Here is a 22,257-nt window from a genome sequence, read left to right on the forward strand (position 1 = left end):
AACTTGATTATTGTCATGTTCATTTTTTGTTAATGATATAGTGACGTCAATTATAGCGGCCATTTTCTTTAGATCCCCCCCCCCTCTTTTTAAAAAATATATATTTGCATTTTTGCATTACATATTGCCTTGAGTGGCGGAAATTGCTTTAGAATAATGTATTGCTACACATCACTATGCCTAAAGTATTGATTGCGTGTGGTTTCTCAACACTGCATTCATCAGTTAATGATCACCTACTTATCCTGTTTTCAACAATTATTATACTAATCGAGATACAGAGTAATTGTCTTTTACCCAAACAAAATAGGCACTTGAATACTTTATCAAGAGTTTTGTTGTTGTTTACAAACAAAATAGAGTTACGAAACAATTAAAATAAATCTACCACAGGGTCATATAAAAATAAAAACATGTCTCCTACATACAACAAAACAATGATTATCTTGCCATTGTACCAAATTCCGAAAAAAAGGGAAAGGCTACAATCATTGTGTATGTATACCTTAATTTTTTTTTAAATCTAAAAATGGCGTAATCCCTATATGTGGCACAATATACTATCGAACAGAGTTGTATATATGACTGTAACATAAAACGTACATCAAAATGCAGTAACACTATCTGCAGACTACCGAGCAGAGGGAGACAAATTTAATTACCCTAATACCATAGATGAGTGCAAAAATGTCGCCCTTCGTAGTTTATATAGAGAAAAAATAACACCCCTAAACACCTAACAATAATATTCCCAGATTAGTACTGCACTCACAGACTGCCCATACTGTGGATCAAGGGTTTTAAAAAAACGGCCCCCCCCCCCCTCGCCAAAAATATTAGTGTTCACTTTTTTTCAATTCTCACCAACGACAGATGAAGTGCAGAGAAGTAGGACATTTTGTTATGTCTACCTAATGCTACGGTCACAAAGGTTCGTACGAACGATAATTTCGTACGAATCTCCCTCTTTTTCCATTGTCTTTCCGAATTTTCATTGTCTGAAAATCGTTCGTACGGCGTTCGTAGCAGCTCCATACATTAAAAAAAAAAAAAAAAACAGAAAATGCATTAAATTTTCAATACTTTATTGCACTTTACCCCGGTCATAAAAAAAAAAACATTAAAAAAATCCTCTGGACTGCCATGCATTATGGCCCGAATTCACAAAGGAGACAAACCTAGGTTTATGTGGTTATATTATGACGCGTTTTTACGCGTTTAGACCAAGGAGTGTCTGAACCGAGTTGGTCTGAAACGCATCGAAACGCGTCATACGATGCACATAAACCTCCTTTGTGAATTTGGGCAGAAGAAACATGTTGTAGAGCTCATCAGCTTCATATCTTACCAAAAAAAGAGATAATAATTCCAAACTATCAGTGAGTGGGGGGGGGGGGCGGGGTGCATGGGCACTTGCCGTGGTCCATGTAAGAGAAAGAGAAAGAGAGAATGGAAGAAAGGAAAAAATTGCAAAAGAAAGATGTCTAAGACTTTCTTTGTCCGATATTAAGCAGATACATGAATCTTTCTTGTTTTACAGATGAAGAGTGATGGACTCTGTTAGGGAAGGCTATAGAAGAGAGGGTGTGTGGGGGAGGATATAATATATGACGGTGTAATTCAGCTCGTCGATTAGAAGGCAGAAGTATTTTTTTCCCTCTCGAAGCTCCTTCTTCTTCTTCTTCTTCTTCTTCTTCTTCTTCTTCTTCTTCTCTTCTTCTTCTTCTTCTTCTTCTTCTTCTTCTTCTTCTTCTCTTCTTCTCTTCTTCTTCTTCTTCTTCTTCTTCTTCTTCTTCTTCTTCTTCTTCTTCTTCTTCTTCTTCTTCTTCTTCTTCTTCTTCTTCTACTTCTTCTTCTTCTTCTTCTTCTTCTTCTTCTTCTTTTTTCTTCTTCTTCTTTTTCTTCTTCTTCTTTTCCTTCTTCTTCTTCCTCCTCCATTTTCTTAATTCTCCTTCTCCTTTCCGTCTTCGTTTTATTAATCTTATTCTTCTTTTCCTCCTTCTTCTTCTTAATCTTCTTCTTCTCTTCTCATCTATTCTTCTTTTCCTATACCCGGGTCCTATACTCGCATCTCCTATGTCTTGTATATTAAGCTGATATAATACCACGATATACCGCTTCGTGATAACATTCCGTCTGCGTCGTAGACTACGTATTCGCAGACTCGTCGCATCGAATCGTTTCACAACTGAGAACAAAATATGAAAGATTGATCGAAAATCACGTAATATTTTCGTATGAGGTAAGTTATTCTCCTCAAAATGTAATCGCTCTTGCTTTGCATCACTTATAAATATGTTGTACAGCCGATTTTCATCCACATGATGCTCTGAATTGTTTGAAAAAGAAATCGATTTCCCATAACGGTCCCACTCGCTTGAATTAATGTTGGTTCTGTGGGGATCTGTCTGTTGTTGTGTCGTGTAATATGTTCGGTGGTGAAAAATTGCAGAAATGATTATCCTATCACACGATTTATTGTCTCATTATCTGGCTATAGAAGTATCATCGTGGTTTATGAATTTACACTCACTGCCATAAATTCTTGGGAAAGAAGACCTGTGGTGGACGATTTGGCGAACTAACTATAGTTGCCCAAGACCCATAGTAATGACACCATGCACTGTAAATTTGGTTATAGACTGTAGCAGGCAAGGTTCAATCTGCAATTTTAATAGAAAGATAAACAACAATAAATCATCTTGCATAAACTGACATGAAAATAACATATCATGTATCAAATTAAATATACCCTGAAAATCCTAATAACTGTTATCATAACAAAGGAAAACAAACAATGCCTTTCTCACTATATATCTGACTACGGTAAATACATGCAACAAATAATAACTCACCGACGGTGACTTTGACATTCTTCAAGGTCATATCATTATACTACTACGTACATGTACATTAAGACGCACTACCGTGCACGACAATTACGTAACCTACATACACGTGTACAATCTTTCACTTGAACGATTCATTCATGTCATATTTCATCATCTCAAATTAGAGTCATAAACATCATATTTCATTAAGCTATCTAGCTGTAAAGACAATATAACTCATAAACTTCAAGATAACATATTCATTTCTACTTACATCATTGGGCTTGTATCACAAAATTAAACGAAAACTTAGGCAACTCTGGGAGGCAACTATCCCATGACGTGGAAAATCAGTAACACACAAAATCCAGTACGCCCTCAAGCGACCTAATCCATACACTTTTCTACAAAGCGACGCCTGTGACATCACAAGCATCGGCTTCAAGCAAAACGTCATCCTGTACTCCACATTCCGGCCCTCTTAAATGAGAAGCCTTTCTGAACATTTAACAATACTTTGTTCATTTGAAACATTTCAAAATTAAGTCTATCCACAATTGCTACTCGCAATAAATCATTGTTCCTTTAAATTCTTCAACTTCTTATACTGTTCAAGTGACCTTTTTTTTCTTCACACCTTTAAATAACTAATCACCCTTAACCTATTCAATGATCTTGACCATTAATATCAACATAAAATATCTGAAGAGTTTCTTTTCAGCAAACTACTAAGTAATTTCAAAAGCTTTGACATTTTGCATAAAATGCCCCAAGTGTATATCAAATGCACTACATAAAGCAAATATCCTTCTCAACATCACCATGACAACCCTATCAGAACTCCCAACATTCCTTGTCAGAATTTAGAATCATTTTGGTAAACATCGACGACTCCAAAGATAACTGTAAGCAACCACGCTGCTTCCTCACTATAATTCCCGACACCAGGAATGACACTAAAAATGTTTTAATCCAAAACTAAATCCTCCTACTGACTCAGACGATGGGAGATCTGAAAGAGAAGTGTCAAGTTAAACATACAACCAACAACTTGACTGTACCGTAAACACACATTTTATGTTTGTAAGTAACTTTCTACTCGAGCTTCACATGAAGAGCTGAACTCTTGACCTTTCCTATTTTAATACCCTTTGTATTTGTAACACTGTACTAAAAGGCAAACTACATGTATACTGCATGTGCCTTGACATGAGGAATGATAAATTTCCAAATATGCTTAATTCCTGATAATCAGGCATACTTTCAAATAAAATTTGCATATATTGCATTAATCAACATGACAACTAGTAGAACCTTTCTACACACAACTCACATTTTCTGTGTCAGAATATGAAATAATCTTTTACAACTTTACCACTATACTACCAAGAAAATGATATGCAAACCAATTCTGGAATAGATTCCATCTTAAACCAGAATGTTAAATGAAGCAATACATTTACATAATTGTATATACAGTAATCTGATAATCACTGAAGCTACAACTGCACATTTACTGCAACTTAAATGCTGCTAAATGCCATGTTTACATTTTACACTGGAAAAATAACAAATCGTGTGAAAATTTGCAAATTACTCCATAATTTCAAGTGTAATACAGTAATGTTTATTAGTTCATGAGTCTTTGAATTGCAAACAGTCATTTTTCTATAAATGTATCAGTTTATGTCTTCTTCTTGTAAGCCGTTCAGTTTCTCAATTCTCAGTTATCAGTTACTGTTGAGTTGCTATGGCGACTAAATCTGAATCGTCGGAGAGTTCCAGATCACTAGACGATTCATAACTCAACAAAAATCTATCCTCGCGTTGAATACAAATTGTCACATTTTGACACTTTCATGTAAAATAAATGTTGGCGATATCATGACAACACATTTCATGATTATAACATTTCTGCGCTAATTGGATCCTTCTGATTTCCAATCATAAATCACTGACACAACGATCTCCATATGATCATATCTCTGCGAAGAAATCCTCTGAAACACAAAATTTTCCTTGATCACAAAATTTATATATCTCAAATTTCTCCTTCTTATCATATGATTAAACATCACATGATCCATGAATTCCAAATGAGGGCAATTAACAATCTCCTTCCAAAATCAGGCACAATTTCGAGATAGGACGAACAATTACGCTATTCTTCGTCTTGATGTTTGCACTACGGGTGAAGCCTTTCTTGTCTGGGAAAGTTTGAAGTACTCTTCCCAGCAGCCACGAGTTCCGCGGAGTGTTTGCATCGGCAACCAGCACCAAGTCACCAATCTGAAGATTGCGATGCGATGGTACCCATCTTTCTCTTCTTTGCAACTGCGGTAAGTACTCTCTAGACCAGCGCCTCCAGAATACGTCGGCGAGATACTGTATTTGACGCCACCTCCTTCTCGAGTATACATCTGATCTGTCTGTCACTGTTGGTGGCAGTTGCGGCTTCCTGTTCAGCAGAAGTAGGTGATTGGGAGTCAAGGCCTCAAGATCATTGACATCATCTGATACACTTGTTAGAGGCCTGTTGTTGACGATGCTCTCAATTTCGCAGAAGAGAGTTGTCAGACTTTCACCTGAGAGCACCTGTTGCTTAGTTACTGCCAGTATGAGCTTTCTCACAGTCCCAATCTGCCTTTCCCAGACTCCTCCAAAATGGGAAGCAGTGGGTGGGTTGAAAGTCCATTTGATGCCTTTCTGGAGCAGGTCTGCGCTGATTTGAGCTTTGTTCCATCCATCTATTTCTCTTTTCAGCTCTCTCTCAGCGCCCACAAGATTAGTGCCATTATCTGAGAGCATCTCCTTGATATTGCCCCTGCGAGCGATGAAACGACGAATGGCACTGATACAAGAGTCCGTATCCAGAGAATGAGCGACTTCCAAATGAATGGCGCGTGTGGTAAGACATGTAAACATGACTCCATATCTCTTCTCCATGCTGCGACCCCTTTTAACCTCAAAGGGGCCGAAATAGTCAATGCCAACCTTGGAAAATGGAGGCTCGTCAGGTAACAGTCTATTCTCAGTCAGGTCAGCCATCTTCTGACTCATCATCTTCCCTCTTTGCCGCCTGCACATGACACATCTGCTAATCATGCTCCTGATAGCTGCTCCTGCTCCAAGCATCCAATACTTCTCACGGAGCACAGAAAGGACATAATTTCTTCCACTATGCCCTGCCTTTACATGAACATCTCTCAAGATCAGATCTGACACGTGACTTCCCTTGGGTAAGACGACTGGGTGTTTAGCTTCTAATGGTAGAGCTGATCTCTCTAATCTTCCTCCAACTCTAACAAGACCCTCGACTATCTTAGGGTCCAGCTTGTAGAGTTGACTTGTCTTTGTCACTTTACCATCTGAATCGGTCAATGATTCAATCTCCTTCTGGAAGAAACATTTTTGCACGTAATGCAAAATTCTCTTCTCTGCTTTCTGCATGTCGTCATAACTGATCCTTTTGAAGTCCCTCAGCTCTTGCTCTGTCTGGGTTTTTCCTTTGAGTTTCAACCACTGCATGAACTTCAATAGCCAGCTCACTCCCCTCCTCAGCTTATACCAGGAGGAATATGTGTTGATAAGCCTTTCCAATGACTTCTCCTCTGACTGAGTTGTGAATGCACTGGCATTTTCTGTAGGTGGTTTGATTTCTGGATCACTTGGTGGCACTTGCAGATCAGCTGGAGCGATAGGCCATTCCATCTCATCAGCACATAGGAAGGATGGTCCCTTGAGCCATCTGCCATTGAGCTTGTCTGGCGTTAGACCTCTTGATACATCATCAGCTGGATTCTTTTCTGTGTTGACATATCTCCACTGCCTGGGCTCCGAGGCATCACGGATGGTAGATATCCTGTTAGCCACAAATGTCCGAAAGCGCTTGTTGTCACTGCGGATGTAATGGAGGACTATTGTGCTATCTGTCCAAAAGACAGACTCATTCAAGGGAAAGTCCAGCTCCTTTCTGATCTTTCTATCCATTGTGACTGCAAGTGCTGCCGCCATGAGCTCTAAGCGAGGTATTGTCATCTTCTTCAGAGGTGCTAATTTTGCTTTAGCCAGAATTATGTTGCAATGGACTTGTCCTCCTTCACTGGTCATGCGCAGGTAAGACACTACACCGTACGCCGACTCAGATGCATCACAGAAATGATGCAGTTGGTACTCGTTCACATCATCAAAGGGTCTGAAACACCTGCTCACTCTGAAGTTGCTCATTAAGGGAAGCCATTGTTTCCATTTTAGCCACCTGGAATGGTGTTCATCTGGAACTGGGTCATCAAATCCAAGCTTCAGAGCAGTTAGATCCTGGAGGATTCTCTTGGCAACCAAGACGAATGGACTGGCATATCCATAGGGGTCATATATTGATGCTATCTCACTCAGAATTCCCCTCCTCGTTACTGGTTTGCCCTTGGGGGTGATCTTATAGGTGATGCAGTCCAGTTCTACATCCCATGTTACTCCAAGTGCCCTTTCTGCTGGTAAGGCATCCCGATTCAAATCGAGTCCCACAATGTTTTTAGCTCGATCTTCCAAAGGTACAGACTTGATCACAGCTGGGCTGTTGCTTATCCACTTGGTCACTTCGAATCCACCCCTCTTGAGCAGCGTCATGAGTTCAGCTACAAGCTTGATTGCATCATCTTCTGTTTTGCATGAGACGAGACAGTCATCTACATAGAAGTTACGACCGACAGCATCCACTGCTTCTGGAGAATATTCGGTCTTGAATTCTTCAGCTGTATGTCTAAGAGCAAAACTACAAACACTTGGGCTCCATGTCCCACCAAATAAGTGAACACACATCCTGTAAGCCTTAGGATGTTGGATAAGATCTCCTTCTGGCCACCACAGGAAGCGAAGAAAGTCTCTCTGCTCTGGTGGGACTCTAACTTGGTGAAACATTGCCCTTATGTCTCCCATAATGGCTATGTTGAACTGATGTGGTGGACGATTTGGCGAACTAACTATAGTTGCCCAAGACCCATAGTAATGACACCATGCACTGTAATTTGGTTATAGACTGTAGCAGGCAAGGTTCAATCTGCAATTTTAATAGAAAGATAAACAACAATAAATCATCTTGCATAAACTGACATGAAAATAACATATCATGTATCAAATTAAATATACCCTGAAAATCCTAATAACTGTTATCATAACAAAGGAAAACAAACAATGCCTTTCTCACTATATATCTGACTACGGTAAATACATGCAACAAATAATAACTCACCGACGGTGACTTTGACATTCTTCAAGGTCATATCATTATACTACTACGTACATGTACATTAAGACGCACTACCGTGCACGACAATTACGTAACCTACATACACGTGTACAATCTTTCACTTGAACGATTCATTCATGTCATATTTCATCATCTCAAATTAGAGTCATAAACATCATATTTCATTAAGCTATCTAGCTGTAAAGACAATATAACTCATAAACTTCAAGATAACATATTCATTTCTACTTACATCATTGGGCTTGTATCACAAAATTAAACGAAAACTTAGGCAACTCTGGGAGGCAACTATCCCATGACGTGGAAAATCAGTAACACACAAAATCCAGTACGCCCTCAAGCGACCTAATCCATACACTTTTCTACAAAGCGACGCCTGTGACATCACAAGCATCGGCTTCAAGCAAAACGTCATCCTGTACTCCACAAGACCCATTTCTGTATGATTTCATTTAGATCTAGACTAGACCCTAGTCTAGATCTAGTCTCTAGGTCTATGTGACTAAAAAAATAAAAATTGTGGGATTACATTGTATCTTATATCATTGGAAAGGGCTTGAAAAACCATTTAAAATGGTATATAAACCATAGCTCTAGGACAAATATTTAGCGAGTTATGATTTTTTTAAGATTAAAAATCTGATTTAATTATCGCCATTGTTTTACCATTGAGACCTCTCAAAATCTGTGACCGACCATGACCAATATAAAGGATGGTCTTATCAAAAATGTAAAAATTATTCATTTTTCTAGATAAAACCTTAAGGAAAGAACATGTGATAGGGGAAGAAAACCAATATTGTATTATTTGATGTACTATAGACCCTTCTATAATTAATTAGTAATTAGCAATTAGCAAATTAATTAGCTAATTAGTCGTTAATGAACTCACTGCCACAAAAAGACAGACAAATTTCCGTAATTTCCTGACAATCAATTTTGAGGAAGTAAAAAAACAATGATTGTATGTTCCGATTTGATTTATATTCATCAAGTAACGAGAAAAATGTATAAATAAACGAATTAAATTAGTTTTAGAACTATTAAAACTTATCTTCATGGAAGATTACGATGGTAAAGATGACATTGAACTTTGACTTGAACAAAAATGCACTTTCACATGTCCGTTTCTGAAAATTCGAAGTCGAGGCAAAAGGAAATTTTTCCAATGATGTCATCAGACAAGCAAGCTAAATCTGGCGAGAAACCGCCGTTTCCACACGCAATCAAAGAGGAACCCTGCAGAGTAACTCGTATTGAGCGTGAAACCGCTGCCGGGCACGCTGAAACCAAGCCAATGTGCGCGATAGTCACATACCTATAATTGAACTTGAAGGAATCTTGACTCTTGACTTGTCATTTTCTAGATCTATATTTTGACGAAATTATGTAAAGAAGTACTAGACTGGACGAGCATGGAACGCCCTCGACCAGTAGTCTGTAATAGCCACATCTGTTGAGAATTCCAGAAACACACTTTAGCATGCATCACCTGCCATACAAGTTAGCGACATGCGGAATACCGCCCTGCTGACTCCAAATTCAGAAGGTTCAGAAGTAAGACTCTAGTAGGCCTTGATCTAGATCTAATTACAATTTTGACTTAGACTACAATGTTTTTCGACTCCTCTGGGCATCCGTTCAACCACTTGAAATTATAAGTTGAAGAAGGGTGATTCCCTATCCTAACTCAATTCATCCCACTGAAGACTTCTTCAAAGTCAAGACTGCATGCTGCACCGAGATAATTGTGATTTCCCATTTCACAAAAATGCTCTCAATTCTCATGTTTAGGTGGGGTAGGTTTCAAGGAGAAGAAGAAGGATCATGACGTCGACGGACAACTCACAGTTAGCTGCCTCTCACAGGAGGGCGCTCTTGGTTGCCGTGGCAGCGACCTGTAGCGAAGCAGGCTTCACAACGGGAGATGAAGACTGCCTGGAGACGCTGGCAGAAATCATGCAAAGCTGTGAGTCAGTTATACAGAGACAGTCTCTCGCCAGTATAGAGGTGCACGGCCGAATTGGGGGACTCTCCCATTTTAAAGACTGTCTCCTACTGGAGATTTAGCTTTCAAAATAACAAGGCAATTTTCCCCAGCCTCTTTATTGCCTCTGTGAGGTCAGGATCCCATTGTTTTTTTGCTTGGCTCATTTTCAAAAGTAGGCTGAAATTTTGAAGTAGACATCTTACCTGGTAGGATTCAAACGTTTAAGTAGTTGTATGAGCATGTTTGTGCTTGTGCAATGTCAATGCGACCTGGCTTTAATGCTCTAGTACAGGGAGTGGAGCATTTGCCATGTCACGTGCGGATTAGCAATTGAATCCAATCCAAATATTCATGTAATATACAATTTTTCCCTCTTTTTATTGTTACACAGCCACCTTAACAGACTGATAATTTATGATGATATATTTTAAAGTTTTCTGTTACAAAAATATGTTCATTTCATATTGGCAATCTAGAGTAATGATTTAATATCACTTTTAATGTACTTGTTTTTATATGTAAAGGCATGCAGAATCTATGAAATATTTTGCACTGTTTTGAACTGTATTTTTCATAAGTTTCTTGAATCCTTTTTCATATTTTTCCTCCAGATATCACAGAGTTAGGACAGAGCAGCCGAGCGTACTGTGAGCTTGCTTGTCGCTCGTTGCCGATGGTTACTGATATCGGCATGGCGATGTCTCAATCGGGAGTGGATGCCTCAGAACTCAAGCAATTCGCTCGCAGGAAAAATAAGATCATCATTCCTAAACGTAAGGCCCATTTACTTATATTGTGTATGGGGGGGGGGGGGAGAAGAGAACAGAAAGAGAAAGGGGGTAAGAAGAGACAGGGAAAGGAGATAGAGAGAGAGAGAGAGAGAGAGAGAACAACAAAGAAAGTAAGTGAAGAAAAAGGGATTAATAGAGAGAGAGAGAGTAAGATTAAAAAAAAATATAGAGAAAGAGAGTGATATAGAGCAAGATAGAGAAAGAAAAAATAGAGAATAAGATAGAGAAAGAGAACAAAGAAGCAGAGTAAGAGAGAGAAAAAGAATGAAAGTGAAAAATGGAAGAGGAGAAATCTTTGAGAGAAAGAGAGAGGGAAAGAATGAAAGAAAGATAAAATGTACACAAGAAAGATGTCCAAGACTTTCTTTAAAAGTGCATGAATCTTTTTTGTCTTACAGAGTGCACATGACGTTATTAGATTTAGGACAAAGGTCAAATTCTCTCTTTCTTATATTGCAGAGGACAGACTGCGTCCGACCTCTGACCCATCAGGTCTGCAAGTAGGTCAACGTAACAAACATCCCTCATACATCTATGATCATCTTCCGGCATTCCCAGACTCGCATACATACATCCAGACTCCGGTAAGCAACCTACCATGCCTCACACTGCCTACGAATAAGGGAGTTTACAGATAGCACATGGTACAAATGACCCCACATATCCACATAATGTTTTACACATGGAGAAGTTCCACTTTGAGCATCTTAGAATAATAACTGCCAAAGTCCTAGATGTGCTTCATGAATACCTTTTGTTTGCCCTCTTGAAAAGAATACTTCCACCTACGTATCTTAGAATGTACCGTTGGTGCATAAATGAATAATGTTACATAACTTTCATGAGCGCATATCCAGTATTCATCTCTGGTGGGTTTTACCTTTTTGGTACAAATGACCTTTATCTGCCCATGCGCAGATTGTATCTGTAAACTCCCTTATTGACGTCAAATGCTTTATCAAAGCCACGTAGCTGTATTACATTTTTCGAGGGGCGTAACCCAGCAAGCGTGAGAACTGTGAAAATGGATGGTTATTATCATTTTTTGGTAAATTTAGAGATTTTCTGAAAAATCAGAGGCTGGAATATTAATAAGTAGAGGTGTATTCATTTTATGAAAGGCTATGTTAGTTGGGTTAGAGTGGCCCTTTAATCAATGGAACATGTGGCAAAAGAAAAAGCAGTGTTGCCAATTAACAATTTGAATATAAGGAAATAAAGTTATTTGAATTTCATCCATGGGGGATGTTAAATCATAATGTGATATGCGCTATACAGGGACAGCATATTATTACCATTCCCATTTTCTGTCTGACAGACCTTCAAGCCTCAAGACAATGATTATAAGACGGTCCGAGAGAAGGCTGCCTCACAGCGCCGTGATGTCGAGAGAGCCTTGACGAGATTCATTGCTAAAACGGGAGATAACCAAACGCTCTTCCCCGGTGACAGCAACCTCTTTCCATGTAAGTAGATGATGTCTTTTGGCAAGGTATTAATCTTTATTTGCCACTCCATACTCAGGAGAGAAATGGGGATCTGGTAGGATGATGCCATGTCGTAAAGGCCAATGTGAATGAAAGTTACAATATGTATTACCGGTAAACAGAAAAGGGCTAATTTGTACATGAAATTAGTGATGACAGATTCCTCTCTGTGTTGCCAATTTAATCTCTCATTTTTCCCCCTGCAGTGATAGCCTGTACCCCTTCACCCGTACCGTACCTTGACGCCCTCATACCTTCAGAGCATGACGTCCTGGAGGAACCCGAAGAAAACCAAACTCTAGAGGGCGACATGAAATCGGCGGACGAGAGTGAGGAGAAGCGAGATTCTGGAGATGCTGAAGGAAAACCGAAAGGTACGGAAGACGATGGAGGATCAACGCCAGCGAAGAGACGGCATGACCCAGAGGTCATTGATAATCCGTTCCTACGGGAACCAAAACGTCCGCGGTACAAGAAAAAGAAGTGATCCATTACTTGCTAGGACAATTGAGATGGACTCTGTACATGTAACTTTTATGTCCAAGAAATTAAGGAAGAGGACAGCATGAATATTTTGAAACATGGCTAAAACATCGTAGAGGTGTCATGGTCGAGTGGATATGTCACTGTACTGCAGATCACAAGGTACAGGGTTCGAGTCCTGCGCGGCACTAATGTCCTTTGTACAGACATTAATCTACATTTGCCACTCTCCACCCATGTGTTGAATGGGTACCCGGTAGGATGCGAAAGTTAATGTGGTTAGATGAGTGTGCGTTTAAATGACGTCTGGCTGGAATGCTCCCCAGGGAGTGGAAATGTGCATATATTGTGTGCAGGTAAGCCTGAATTTGATGACCGGGGTAATAATAGATCTGTAAAGCGCTTTGAGAGGGCCTGCGGTCCTGTAAAGCGCTATATTAGAAAGAACTATTAATATCATTCCAGGCACAAGACAACAAAGTGATTGACAGTGTGAGAGCTAGGACAGTTGGCAGTCTCCATCTGCATTGTGATGTCATAATTCGCTGACACCAGACTTGTGTAAATACCATTGATGGGTGTACAAGTCTTGCACACAGCGAACCCGTGGTCCCATCGAGAAATACCCCCTAGTCTCTTCGGAAGTCATCGGGTGATGGAAATGTCAGATAATGACTTTAATACCATATGGGGGAATGGGTGGAAAAGGCAGAGTATTGTTGGTCATAAAACTGAAGACAAATCCTTGTAGTTGACAACACCCTTTATTGAGCTATCGTGCCTCCTGTGTGCATTACGTAATCCTTTCGGGAAAAGTGAAGTCCATACTCTGTGTGGGACATCACCTGTGATCGGGTGGATACCTAAATGGTGTCGTAGTCTTCTTGAGAACCCCAATACAGTGAAACTTCAGTATAACAAGGTCCTTGGGACCCTGGAAATTGACTTGTTATATCAGAACAAAATATATAATGAGCTTCGGCCAGTAAAATCACCTTGTTATAACAGATACCTCGTTATATTAGAGCTCTTTATAATGAGGTACAGGGGGAAAAATACACAGGGGCTCGGGGCGAAGTAGCCCCCGAAATGCCAGAAAGAACCCCCGAAAGTGAAAAAAGAGCCCCCCCAAAAGTTCAATGCAAAACAAAATACAGAGTGTTATTTTCATGCAAGCAAGCTTGAAAAGTAGCCCCCAAAATTTGTAGAGTATTTTTTCCCTGATGAGGTTCCACTGTACATTGTACTATGTGTATATTTAATACCCAAGGTATAGAAGATAGAGGGGTCAGCCGACTAGATTGATTGAAACCTTGCCAGAGCTACTTTGTAACGGTGTGAATAAACAGCAGTAATTAAAGACGTCTTTTTTAAACAAAATGATGGCCCTTGAAGATACTCTTGTGTTGTGACATGCCTCTTTTATTTTCATTATGTTAACAGTGTTTAAAGTGTACCGATCACCTCAAAATATAAGAATGAATAACATCAACCCTCCAAAAAAAACAGTCTTGCATTTTATGTGCTAAATGATAAGAAGTATGAAGAAAATAAAAACCATAAAACGGCGGGTACGTAACCCAAGTTGGACTCGGATTCAGTGCCTACCCATTCTACTGTGAGCACATAAAGCAACGCAAACAACTATTCCACCGGGTAGTTACTAGTCGCTTTTGTGTCTAGTGAGAGTGTAGTTGAACTTGTAATATCTCTTTATAGAAGTATTATTTGAAGCTCGTCTTTTGACCTTGAACCATTAATACATAGAGCTATATATTTACAGGTGATTGGTACACTTTAATAAGTAGGGCCTGCTCATGGACCGCTTTAGGGAAAGGATTTAGGCTAATATAATGTAAAGGTAAATAAAAAGGAATGGGAGACGGAGGGAGAATGTAGAAGGGGGAGATGCAAAGATAGAATAGAGGGTACAGTATCGAGAGAGAGAAAGAGAGAAGGGGAGAAATAGAAAGAAAAGAGTCAATATGGAACAAGAGATGAAGTTGTGGTCACTCTTTGAAAGCATATAACTCTGTGATCTCTGTCTCCAACACTTATTTGTCTCCCTCCCCCCTTCTCTTTCACTTTTTTTTATTTTTTTATCTCTCTCTCCCTCTCTATCTGTCTTTGGCTGTTTGTCTCTGTCTTTCCATCTGCGTGTCTGTCTGTCTCTCTATCTGCCTCTCTCTCTCTCTCTGTCTGCCTGTCTGTCTCTCTCTTTCTCTCCCCTTCCATCTGTACTGTAATATCTTTAACAATGACAATGATACATGTAATGAGCAGAATGCCAATAATGCAGTATTTCAGTAACACAAGACAAACATAGACATACACATACTAATCAGCTAGCCTCACACACCCATGGATCTCCTGTACATTCAACATATTCATCAAAGAAATAACATAGAAATGAAAACATCTGAAATTTTGTTTAGCTTGCGGAAGCATACACACCATATGTCAAATACTTTTATTTTCCTTTTAAAACTCCATATATAGACATTCTCAAACAAACTTAATAATAAATACAACATTCCTGGATATAAAAAAATATGATAATAATTTATAGATTTCTTGTATTTTAATGTACAGGTGTCGCAGCGCATATCAATATCGACATAATAAACAGTAATCTTAGAACTATGTTTTGTCTTATACTATACATGTATAATTGTATATATGTTTTAAAAAATTATATTTCCCAGACATCTTTCAGTCAAAGAAAGATTTTTCTATTCTCCTCAGGAAGATTTCTACAACTTCCAGTCACATAATACAGATGATGATAATTAATGATAACTAAACTATACAATCGTGTGCAGAAAAGGCAATGGATACGTGACAATTTATGCTCGATGATAAATAAAACTGGTTGGAGTCATGACGAGTTTCAACTATCGATTATTTAATCTATGATCAGGATCAGGGCTGAAATATACGGAACAGAAACTAAATTTGCTTTCATCATGACACCAATCAGAGTTTTATTTCTAGCCTTCTGTCTGTGTATCATTTGAAGCAACTATGGAATCATTAGCATATTCATAGCTAATTTATTTGTTATCATTATTGGTAATATGTGACAGGTATGTGACAGAGTTTAGAATATAGACTAATCCCAACTATTCTACATGGTGATGGTGACGTTTTAAAGGGAACCAAAACCTTCATAATATGTTACTTTTATTGTAAAGTTTAAGATATTTGAATAAAATCAGTGAAAATTTGAACAAAATCGGGCAAGGAATAAGGAAGTTAAAGCTTTTTGAAATGACTAGTCACTAGAGGGCGATATTTAATTTGATGCGTCATTTGTGGACAACCTTTTGTACTTCAAATTTCACAATTCTTTTGTTTTCTTCGTATTTATTTGTGTTCTTGATCTGACTTCATAACATGTGAAGTAGAATATCATTTTGCATTCTATACCTTGCTTTCAGGGGTGTAGATTATCTCAATCACAAGAAAGAAAAAACATGAAATTTGAAGTACAAAAGGCATAGAGTTATCCACAAATGACTAGTCATTTCAAAAAGCTTCAACTTCCTTATTCCTTGCCCGATTTTGTTCAAATTGTCACTGATTTTAATCAAATATCTTAAACTTTACAATAAAAGTAACTTAGTATGAAGGTTTTGGTTCCCTTTAAAGGTTGGTCCTTAGATGATTGATACACGTCTGTAAAAACCAAATTACACACACATGTATGTACTGTCACTGCTTGGTAACTTGTATGCAGTCAACAACTGAATTATTCATATCCCTTGTAAATATGATGTTTTATAGGGTGTTTTTCTTAACTCAAGAAAGACAGGTGGAATGGTTAAATTAGGGCCTTTTTAGAATACTTCTAGACATAAGCATTAATATGTCCCATTCTCAAGAAGCAATTTTAAACATAATTACAAATTTTCAAAAAATTAGTAAGGGTATGAATAATTTAGTTGATAACTGCATACCGGTACTCCTTCTAACAACGCCTCATAGATAGCATCTCAAAGTGTTTGTATCCAATGGAAAAAGGTACTGTATGTAAATTGCAACAATTATCATAATGCATTGGACTCTATAATCATATGATGAGAGAAATATAGAACTTGGATAGATGATTTTGAGTACTCGTTAAGTCGGTGCTCCAGTGAAGAGTATGCAATGTAAGAGAGTAAATCAGGGACCCGTTTCATAATGCCTTTTTTCAATGACAAATGACAAAAATCAGTGACAAATCTAGCTGATAACCAATCAGAAGCAAGGATTTCACTAGCTAATAACAAAAAATGTAATTTGTCACTGATGACAAGTTTTGTATAATGGGGCCCAGGAGTATTATGTTCCCACTCTATAAACCTTTTAATTCCTTGTCGGGTAAAATCATTGCCGGCCCAATGTGAACATACATGTACGTATTATACAATACCTACACGTATAACACCATGATAAATACACAACCATCTGCTGGAAACACAAGCACTTTTGAGAAATGATCACTTAACCATTCTGATGTGCTAACAGCCTTTAAAAAGATTCCTGAGATGGCAAATATAATCATTTAATAATAGTTTTTCTTTCTTGACTACATTCACAAAACCAAAGGAATACCGCATCTTTGAGCATCTAAACAACGTAATAAAACAGTGCAAGTGCTATATATATTTTTTCGCTACAACATTGATGACGTAAATTATCCTGGAAAATGTGGCCATAAAACTCGCCTTTCTAAGATTCCTTTTTTAAAATAATTTTTAATCACCAGGGCCCTGTTTCATATAACAAATGCTAAATTTCTATACCAAATTTTTTCTCAGCCAATCAAATGCCACGATTTCAGTAGCTTATAACAGTTCTTGTAACTCGTTATTGATAACAAGTTTTGTCAAACAGGGACCATATCAATGTGTATGACTAGATTACATGGCAAGATGATGGGTTGTTAGTTGTTACACCACTATCAAAAAATAATTTAGAAGAAACAACAAATATGAAATAAAGAGATCATTTAAAGTTTTAAAAAAATAAAGACAGAACAAAATAAATATACAGTAGGATTGCGGATGCACCATATGAGAGAGAGAGGATTGAGGACACAATAAGAAGAGTTGAAAGAATCCTAAGATCAATTAAAAACAAAAAACTTACAGAGAAAACAGACCGCATGAGGAAAATGGATAGGAGAATGAAAGATAGAGAGACAACAGAGAGAGGAGGAAGAGAGAAAGAGAGAAGAAGACACCGGAGATAGAGAGAAAGATCAAATAACAGATATAAAAATGAGGAGATATAGAGAAAAGTACTGCACATTTAAAAGTTAAACATTATATAAAAATAATCAAAGTTTAAATTTTGCAACCCACCCTCCTCTAAATCCCTGAAATCAATCGTTTTTATCCTCAATCTGTAGTTTAATTGGTAAGTTGAGAGAGAGACAGAGGGAGCGCGACTTGCGCGCGAGAGAGAGATAGGAGAGAGAGAGAGGGAGAGGAGAGAGCTGAAGACCAGTGATAGTACTGCACAATGTAACCTTGGATACCAATGTAATTCTCTTACATCTCTTCCACCAATCGTCTCCCCTCCTCTATCTCCGGGATGCCGTCCAGTGAGTCTGACGTCAACCATAGATACGCATCAAGCATGTCATCCAAGCAATTACAGATGAACCTGATAAAGGGTCTTATATCCCCGGCATTAGCCTGGATGATGGTCTCGTAATACTGCCCTCTTTGCGAGAGCTTGACTATGACTGGTGGGTACCCCGCCCGCAGCAGGATTAGATTCATCAATAGCCGCGACGTCCTTCCATTCCCATCAATAAAGGGATGGATGTAGATGAATTTATAGTGCGCCAGCGCAGCGAATTCGACCGGGTGCAGGGATGCGGCTTCTTCCGAGTTCATCCAGTCCACAAAATCCTCCATGAGGTCGTTGACCTCCACCGACGGGGGCGGGATGTACCCTCCCACGAAAACCTGCGTGGTGCGGAGGTTCCCCGCCGTTATGGGATCGACGTGCCCTAGGACGCGCTTGTGGATCTGGAGGATGTCATTGACGGTAATCTTCCCGAAGCGATGCTGGAGGGTGTCGTTGATGAACTGCAGAGCGAGGTTCAGGCCTAGGACCTCGTTGTGTTCCATGATGCTCTTCCCGCCGATGGCCAACCCGGTCTCCATGATGGAACGCATCTGCTCCAAGGAGAGGGTGTTCCCCTCGATGGCGGTGGTGTGGTAGATCTGCAGGTAGAGGAACTCCTCCTGGGCGCGCTGAAGGGCGCGGCTGTTCTCAGAGATCTGCTGACCCATCTGTAATTGCTTGTCGTCCACCTTCGCAAACATACCCTTGTCGATCTCAGCTACGGCTGCTGATGTTCTCTCCCTGCACAATTAGAAAAATGAATAAAACATTTGTGAAAGCAGTATAGAAAGCTGTTGTCGTTTTTTTATCTTAACAAAATTAGTGTGGAGACAAATCCATTGTAGGCTACTGCTGCAGATGTTCTCTCCCTGCACAAAAAAATGAATAAAAACATAAAGTGACACCGTTATAGAAAGTTGTTTTTTTTATCTTACAATTCGGATCTCCTTTGAACAGAATCAGTGGAGTCAAATCCGTTGTAGGTGAACTCATCATCATCACTGATTTAGCAGGTGTTTTTACGCTGTATGCTTGGATGTTTCATTTCCCTTATGGCCATTCCCCAAGCCTGTTGGTCTTCAGCGTCTGTCTGGGTGAGGCAAAATGCTCTCATATCTTCTTCTTGTGTTTCCTTCCAAGTTTTGGCTAGGCCTGCCTCACCATTTCTTGTTTTCTGTAGCCAATGACTTTTTACTCTCCTAACCACCACCACCACCTACATGTACCATCTCAATCTACTCATCCCACGGATGCCAGTTAGAATTGATCAGAGTGCCTGAAAATCACCTAGAATTAGCTATTTTGTACGCAAAACGCCTAAAATATGGTCTGAAAATAACTTGCCAGGGCCTGATTTCAGGCTATTGCCCGAAAAATGGCATCCCTGTCATTCTTATAGTGTGTCTCCTGACTTAAGATTTTTGTCAGTCTTACGAATAAGAGATCTTCATTCTTCTATCTGTTATATAGAGAGGTTTCGCACATCTATCTAATCTTCTTTTCTCTGATGTATATAAGGCCGTCTGGACTAGTTTAGCTAGAGGGAACAGACCTCCCTGCAAGGTCACTAACAGGTGGTTATCTCATCAAATCAGCTCTCAATTAACATAAGAAAAAGAGGATCATTGGGGACCAATGGTCACCAATTAGGCATTGATCACTATATAGAGGGCGCAAGTAGCTATCAATAGTACAGTGGGGCTTTAGGGAGACGCTACTTACCTGTTTGTAAGAGCTCTGGAATGAGAGTTGTTTGCGATGAGAGCACAGGAGTACAGATGGTTGGCCCTCACGATGTCCTCGTCTTCGATGAACTCTCCGTAAGCGTTGAGCGTGTCTGCATGGTGAGGGTCTAGCGCTAAGGCATGCTCGAAGAGCTTGTGAGCCTTCTCTTTCTTCCCCTGTGTATGGGCATCCAAAGCCTGGTGCACTGCTGCCTGTACTTCACCTGCAACATCTGAGAGAGGAGTAGGGGTACCAAAAGACAAATACTACATATCATCATCAATAGTGATCTGTCAGTTTATGACAGGTTCAGTGACCCAATCAACATTCTATATCAAGTGTCTCTCCAAGTACCTCGGTCTTGAACCATCCGTTTCAGTGTTTCGTACCCTGCTGCTCCACATTCTGTGATTCAATCATCTAGAAAGTCTTTACAAGGTCTCCCCCTCTTCTTCATTCCATGTATACGACCTTCTATGACTCTGATCATCAAACCATCTTCTGAATATTTCTCTCCTAAGCCTAATGGGAAGGAACCCTGAATTGAATTGTAATTTCCCCCCAATTCAATCTACATGTATTAAAACAACATCTTTAATTGATACGCTTCATCACAAGCACCAACACCAACTTCTAGCCACCAGCATTCCAGCCAGATAAACGTATACGAAGCATATCATCGACATAGTCATAAGTACCAAGAGAACACAGAGGAGATTGGGTGATAAATCAGATCCATCACAAAAACTAGTGAGCTTTCTTGTTCTTTTTTTGTTAATGACATCTGGGCCAGGAGAAGGGGATCAGGGCCCTGTTTCACAAAAGTTTTAAACAATAATAAGTTACGTTAACTGTCATAAGCTACTGAAATAGTGGCATTTGATTGGCTGAAAGATTAGACATATATTACTCAGCTTTTGTTATTGTCTATTAATAACGAGTTTTATGAAACGGGACCCAAGGCAGGGCTTCATGAAAACACGTGTTTATTGCGATACATTGGTCTCGATGGAAAATGGGGGGCACTTGTACGATGGGTACCGTTGGGTGTCCCGAACACAAGCTTTTCAGATTTAGAGGAAAATATTGATGAAAAAGCACCAAACATCATGATTACATTAATAGACCAGTCCAACATACGCGCATGTCTTAAAAGATTAATGAAATATCGCTTTTCAACTGCCTTGATACACAAGCTGTCGAGCTGTACACTGCGCTGCGTCCAGACACAAACATAACAAACCAACAACAAAAACAATAACATTCAATTTCAATGAATCAATGATTAGTCTAGACCTAAAAAACACAATATTTCAGGCATTTCTGTTCCTAGTCCAGCAGAAGGAGAAGAGGTCAGGTCATATCTTTCATCAACAGTCAATTCTTCAACCTGTCAATCACTCAATGTCAATGTCAATGTCAATGGAATTAATAAATCGCAGTTCCCTGGAAGAATCCTGGATCGATGAACAGGCTTAGACCTACAACATCGTGTATTTAAGTAAAGTAAAGTAGCTAAAGTAATAAATAAATAAAAAAAAAAAAACACTCATTCATATTCCAGATAAACAGCAGTCAGCACAAATCATTTTTTCTGTTTACTTAATTAAACCCTTTTGATCCTGAATTGATAACTCTATTCTAAGAGTAAAACTAAGTCTTACTAACAGTTATTTACCAGTGTCAATTTCCGTTAAAACACAATATCCTTACCTGATGATTTTTGCTTCGGTGACACGGGCCAATTTCGCAAGCCATAATCAAATTTCTGCACTTCGGTGTTTGGGAGTGTTGACAATTCTGTTGTCCCACTCGTAAATTTCTGTGTTGGTAAAACTATTCCTAGATTTGTGATCAGTATTGCGCTTATTACTCCACCTAATAAAAATAAAATAACACTAAATACGCTTGACGAAATGTTGATCGTCAGGATTGTGTCTTTCTGCGATTTGTTATCTCCAGCTCCGCTCTCCATGATTTTTGGTACGCCCAAATTTTCATGTTGATTATGATGCAATCGGCTCAGCTGTCAGATCGCGAGAAAAGGGATTTGGCAATT

General features: G+C 39.1%; 4 protein-coding genes across 4 annotated transcripts; 1 reads left to right on the top strand and 3 right to left on the bottom strand.

Annotated features, from left to right (window-relative positions):
- The first annotated feature begins 2,142 nt into the window (after window positions 1-2,142).
- LOC592563 (transcription initiation factor TFIID subunit 8) lies at window positions 2,143-14,228 on the top strand. Its single transcript, XM_030993556.1, has 6 exons — window positions 2,143-2,242; window positions 9,892-10,066; window positions 10,699-10,860; window positions 11,338-11,462; window positions 12,197-12,344; window positions 12,572-14,228. Exons 2-6 carry the CDS (start codon window positions 9,925-9,927, stop codon window positions 12,850-12,852), a joined length of 858 nt encoding a protein of 285 aa, XP_030849416.1. The 5' UTR covers window positions 2,143-2,242; window positions 9,892-9,924; the 3' UTR covers window positions 12,853-14,228.
- LOC115927528 lies at window positions 2,631-7,066 on the bottom strand. Its single transcript, XM_030993555.1, has 2 exons — window positions 3,106-7,066; window positions 2,631-2,663 (listed from the first exon to the last, which is right to left on the bottom strand). The coding sequence occupies exon 1, from the start codon at window positions 7,056-7,058 to the stop codon at window positions 4,938-4,940; it is 2,121 nt and encodes a 706-aa protein (XP_030849415.1). The 5' UTR covers window positions 7,059-7,066; the 3' UTR covers window positions 2,631-2,663; window positions 3,106-4,937.
- Window positions 7,082-7,766, bottom strand: LOC115927776. The gene is made up of 2 exons (XM_030994044.1): window positions 7,170-7,766; window positions 7,082-7,111 (listed from the first exon to the last, which is right to left on the bottom strand). The coding sequence occupies exons 1-2, from the start codon at window positions 7,764-7,766 to the stop codon at window positions 7,082-7,084; spliced, it is 627 nt and encodes a 208-aa protein (XP_030849904.1).
- Window positions 14,229-16,851: 2,623 nt separating the features above from the next.
- On the bottom strand, window positions 16,852-22,256 carry LOC592580 (protein adenylyltransferase FICD). Its single transcript, XM_792094.4, has 3 exons — window positions 21,912-22,256; window positions 20,196-20,430; window positions 16,852-19,214 (listed from the first exon to the last, which is right to left on the bottom strand). Exons 1-3 carry the CDS (start codon window positions 22,171-22,173, stop codon window positions 18,389-18,391), a joined length of 1,323 nt encoding a protein of 440 aa, XP_797187.2. The 5' UTR covers window positions 22,174-22,256; the 3' UTR covers window positions 16,852-18,388.
- Between the last annotated feature and the right edge of the window lies 1 nt (window position 22,257).

Source organism: Strongylocentrotus purpuratus, unplaced genomic scaffold (genome assembly GCF_000002235.5).
Source record: "Strongylocentrotus purpuratus isolate Spur 01 unplaced genomic scaffold, Spur_5.0 spur5_scaffold_20, whole genome shotgun sequence".
NCBI lineage: Eukaryota > Metazoa > Echinodermata > Echinoidea > Camarodonta > Strongylocentrotidae > Strongylocentrotus > Strongylocentrotus purpuratus.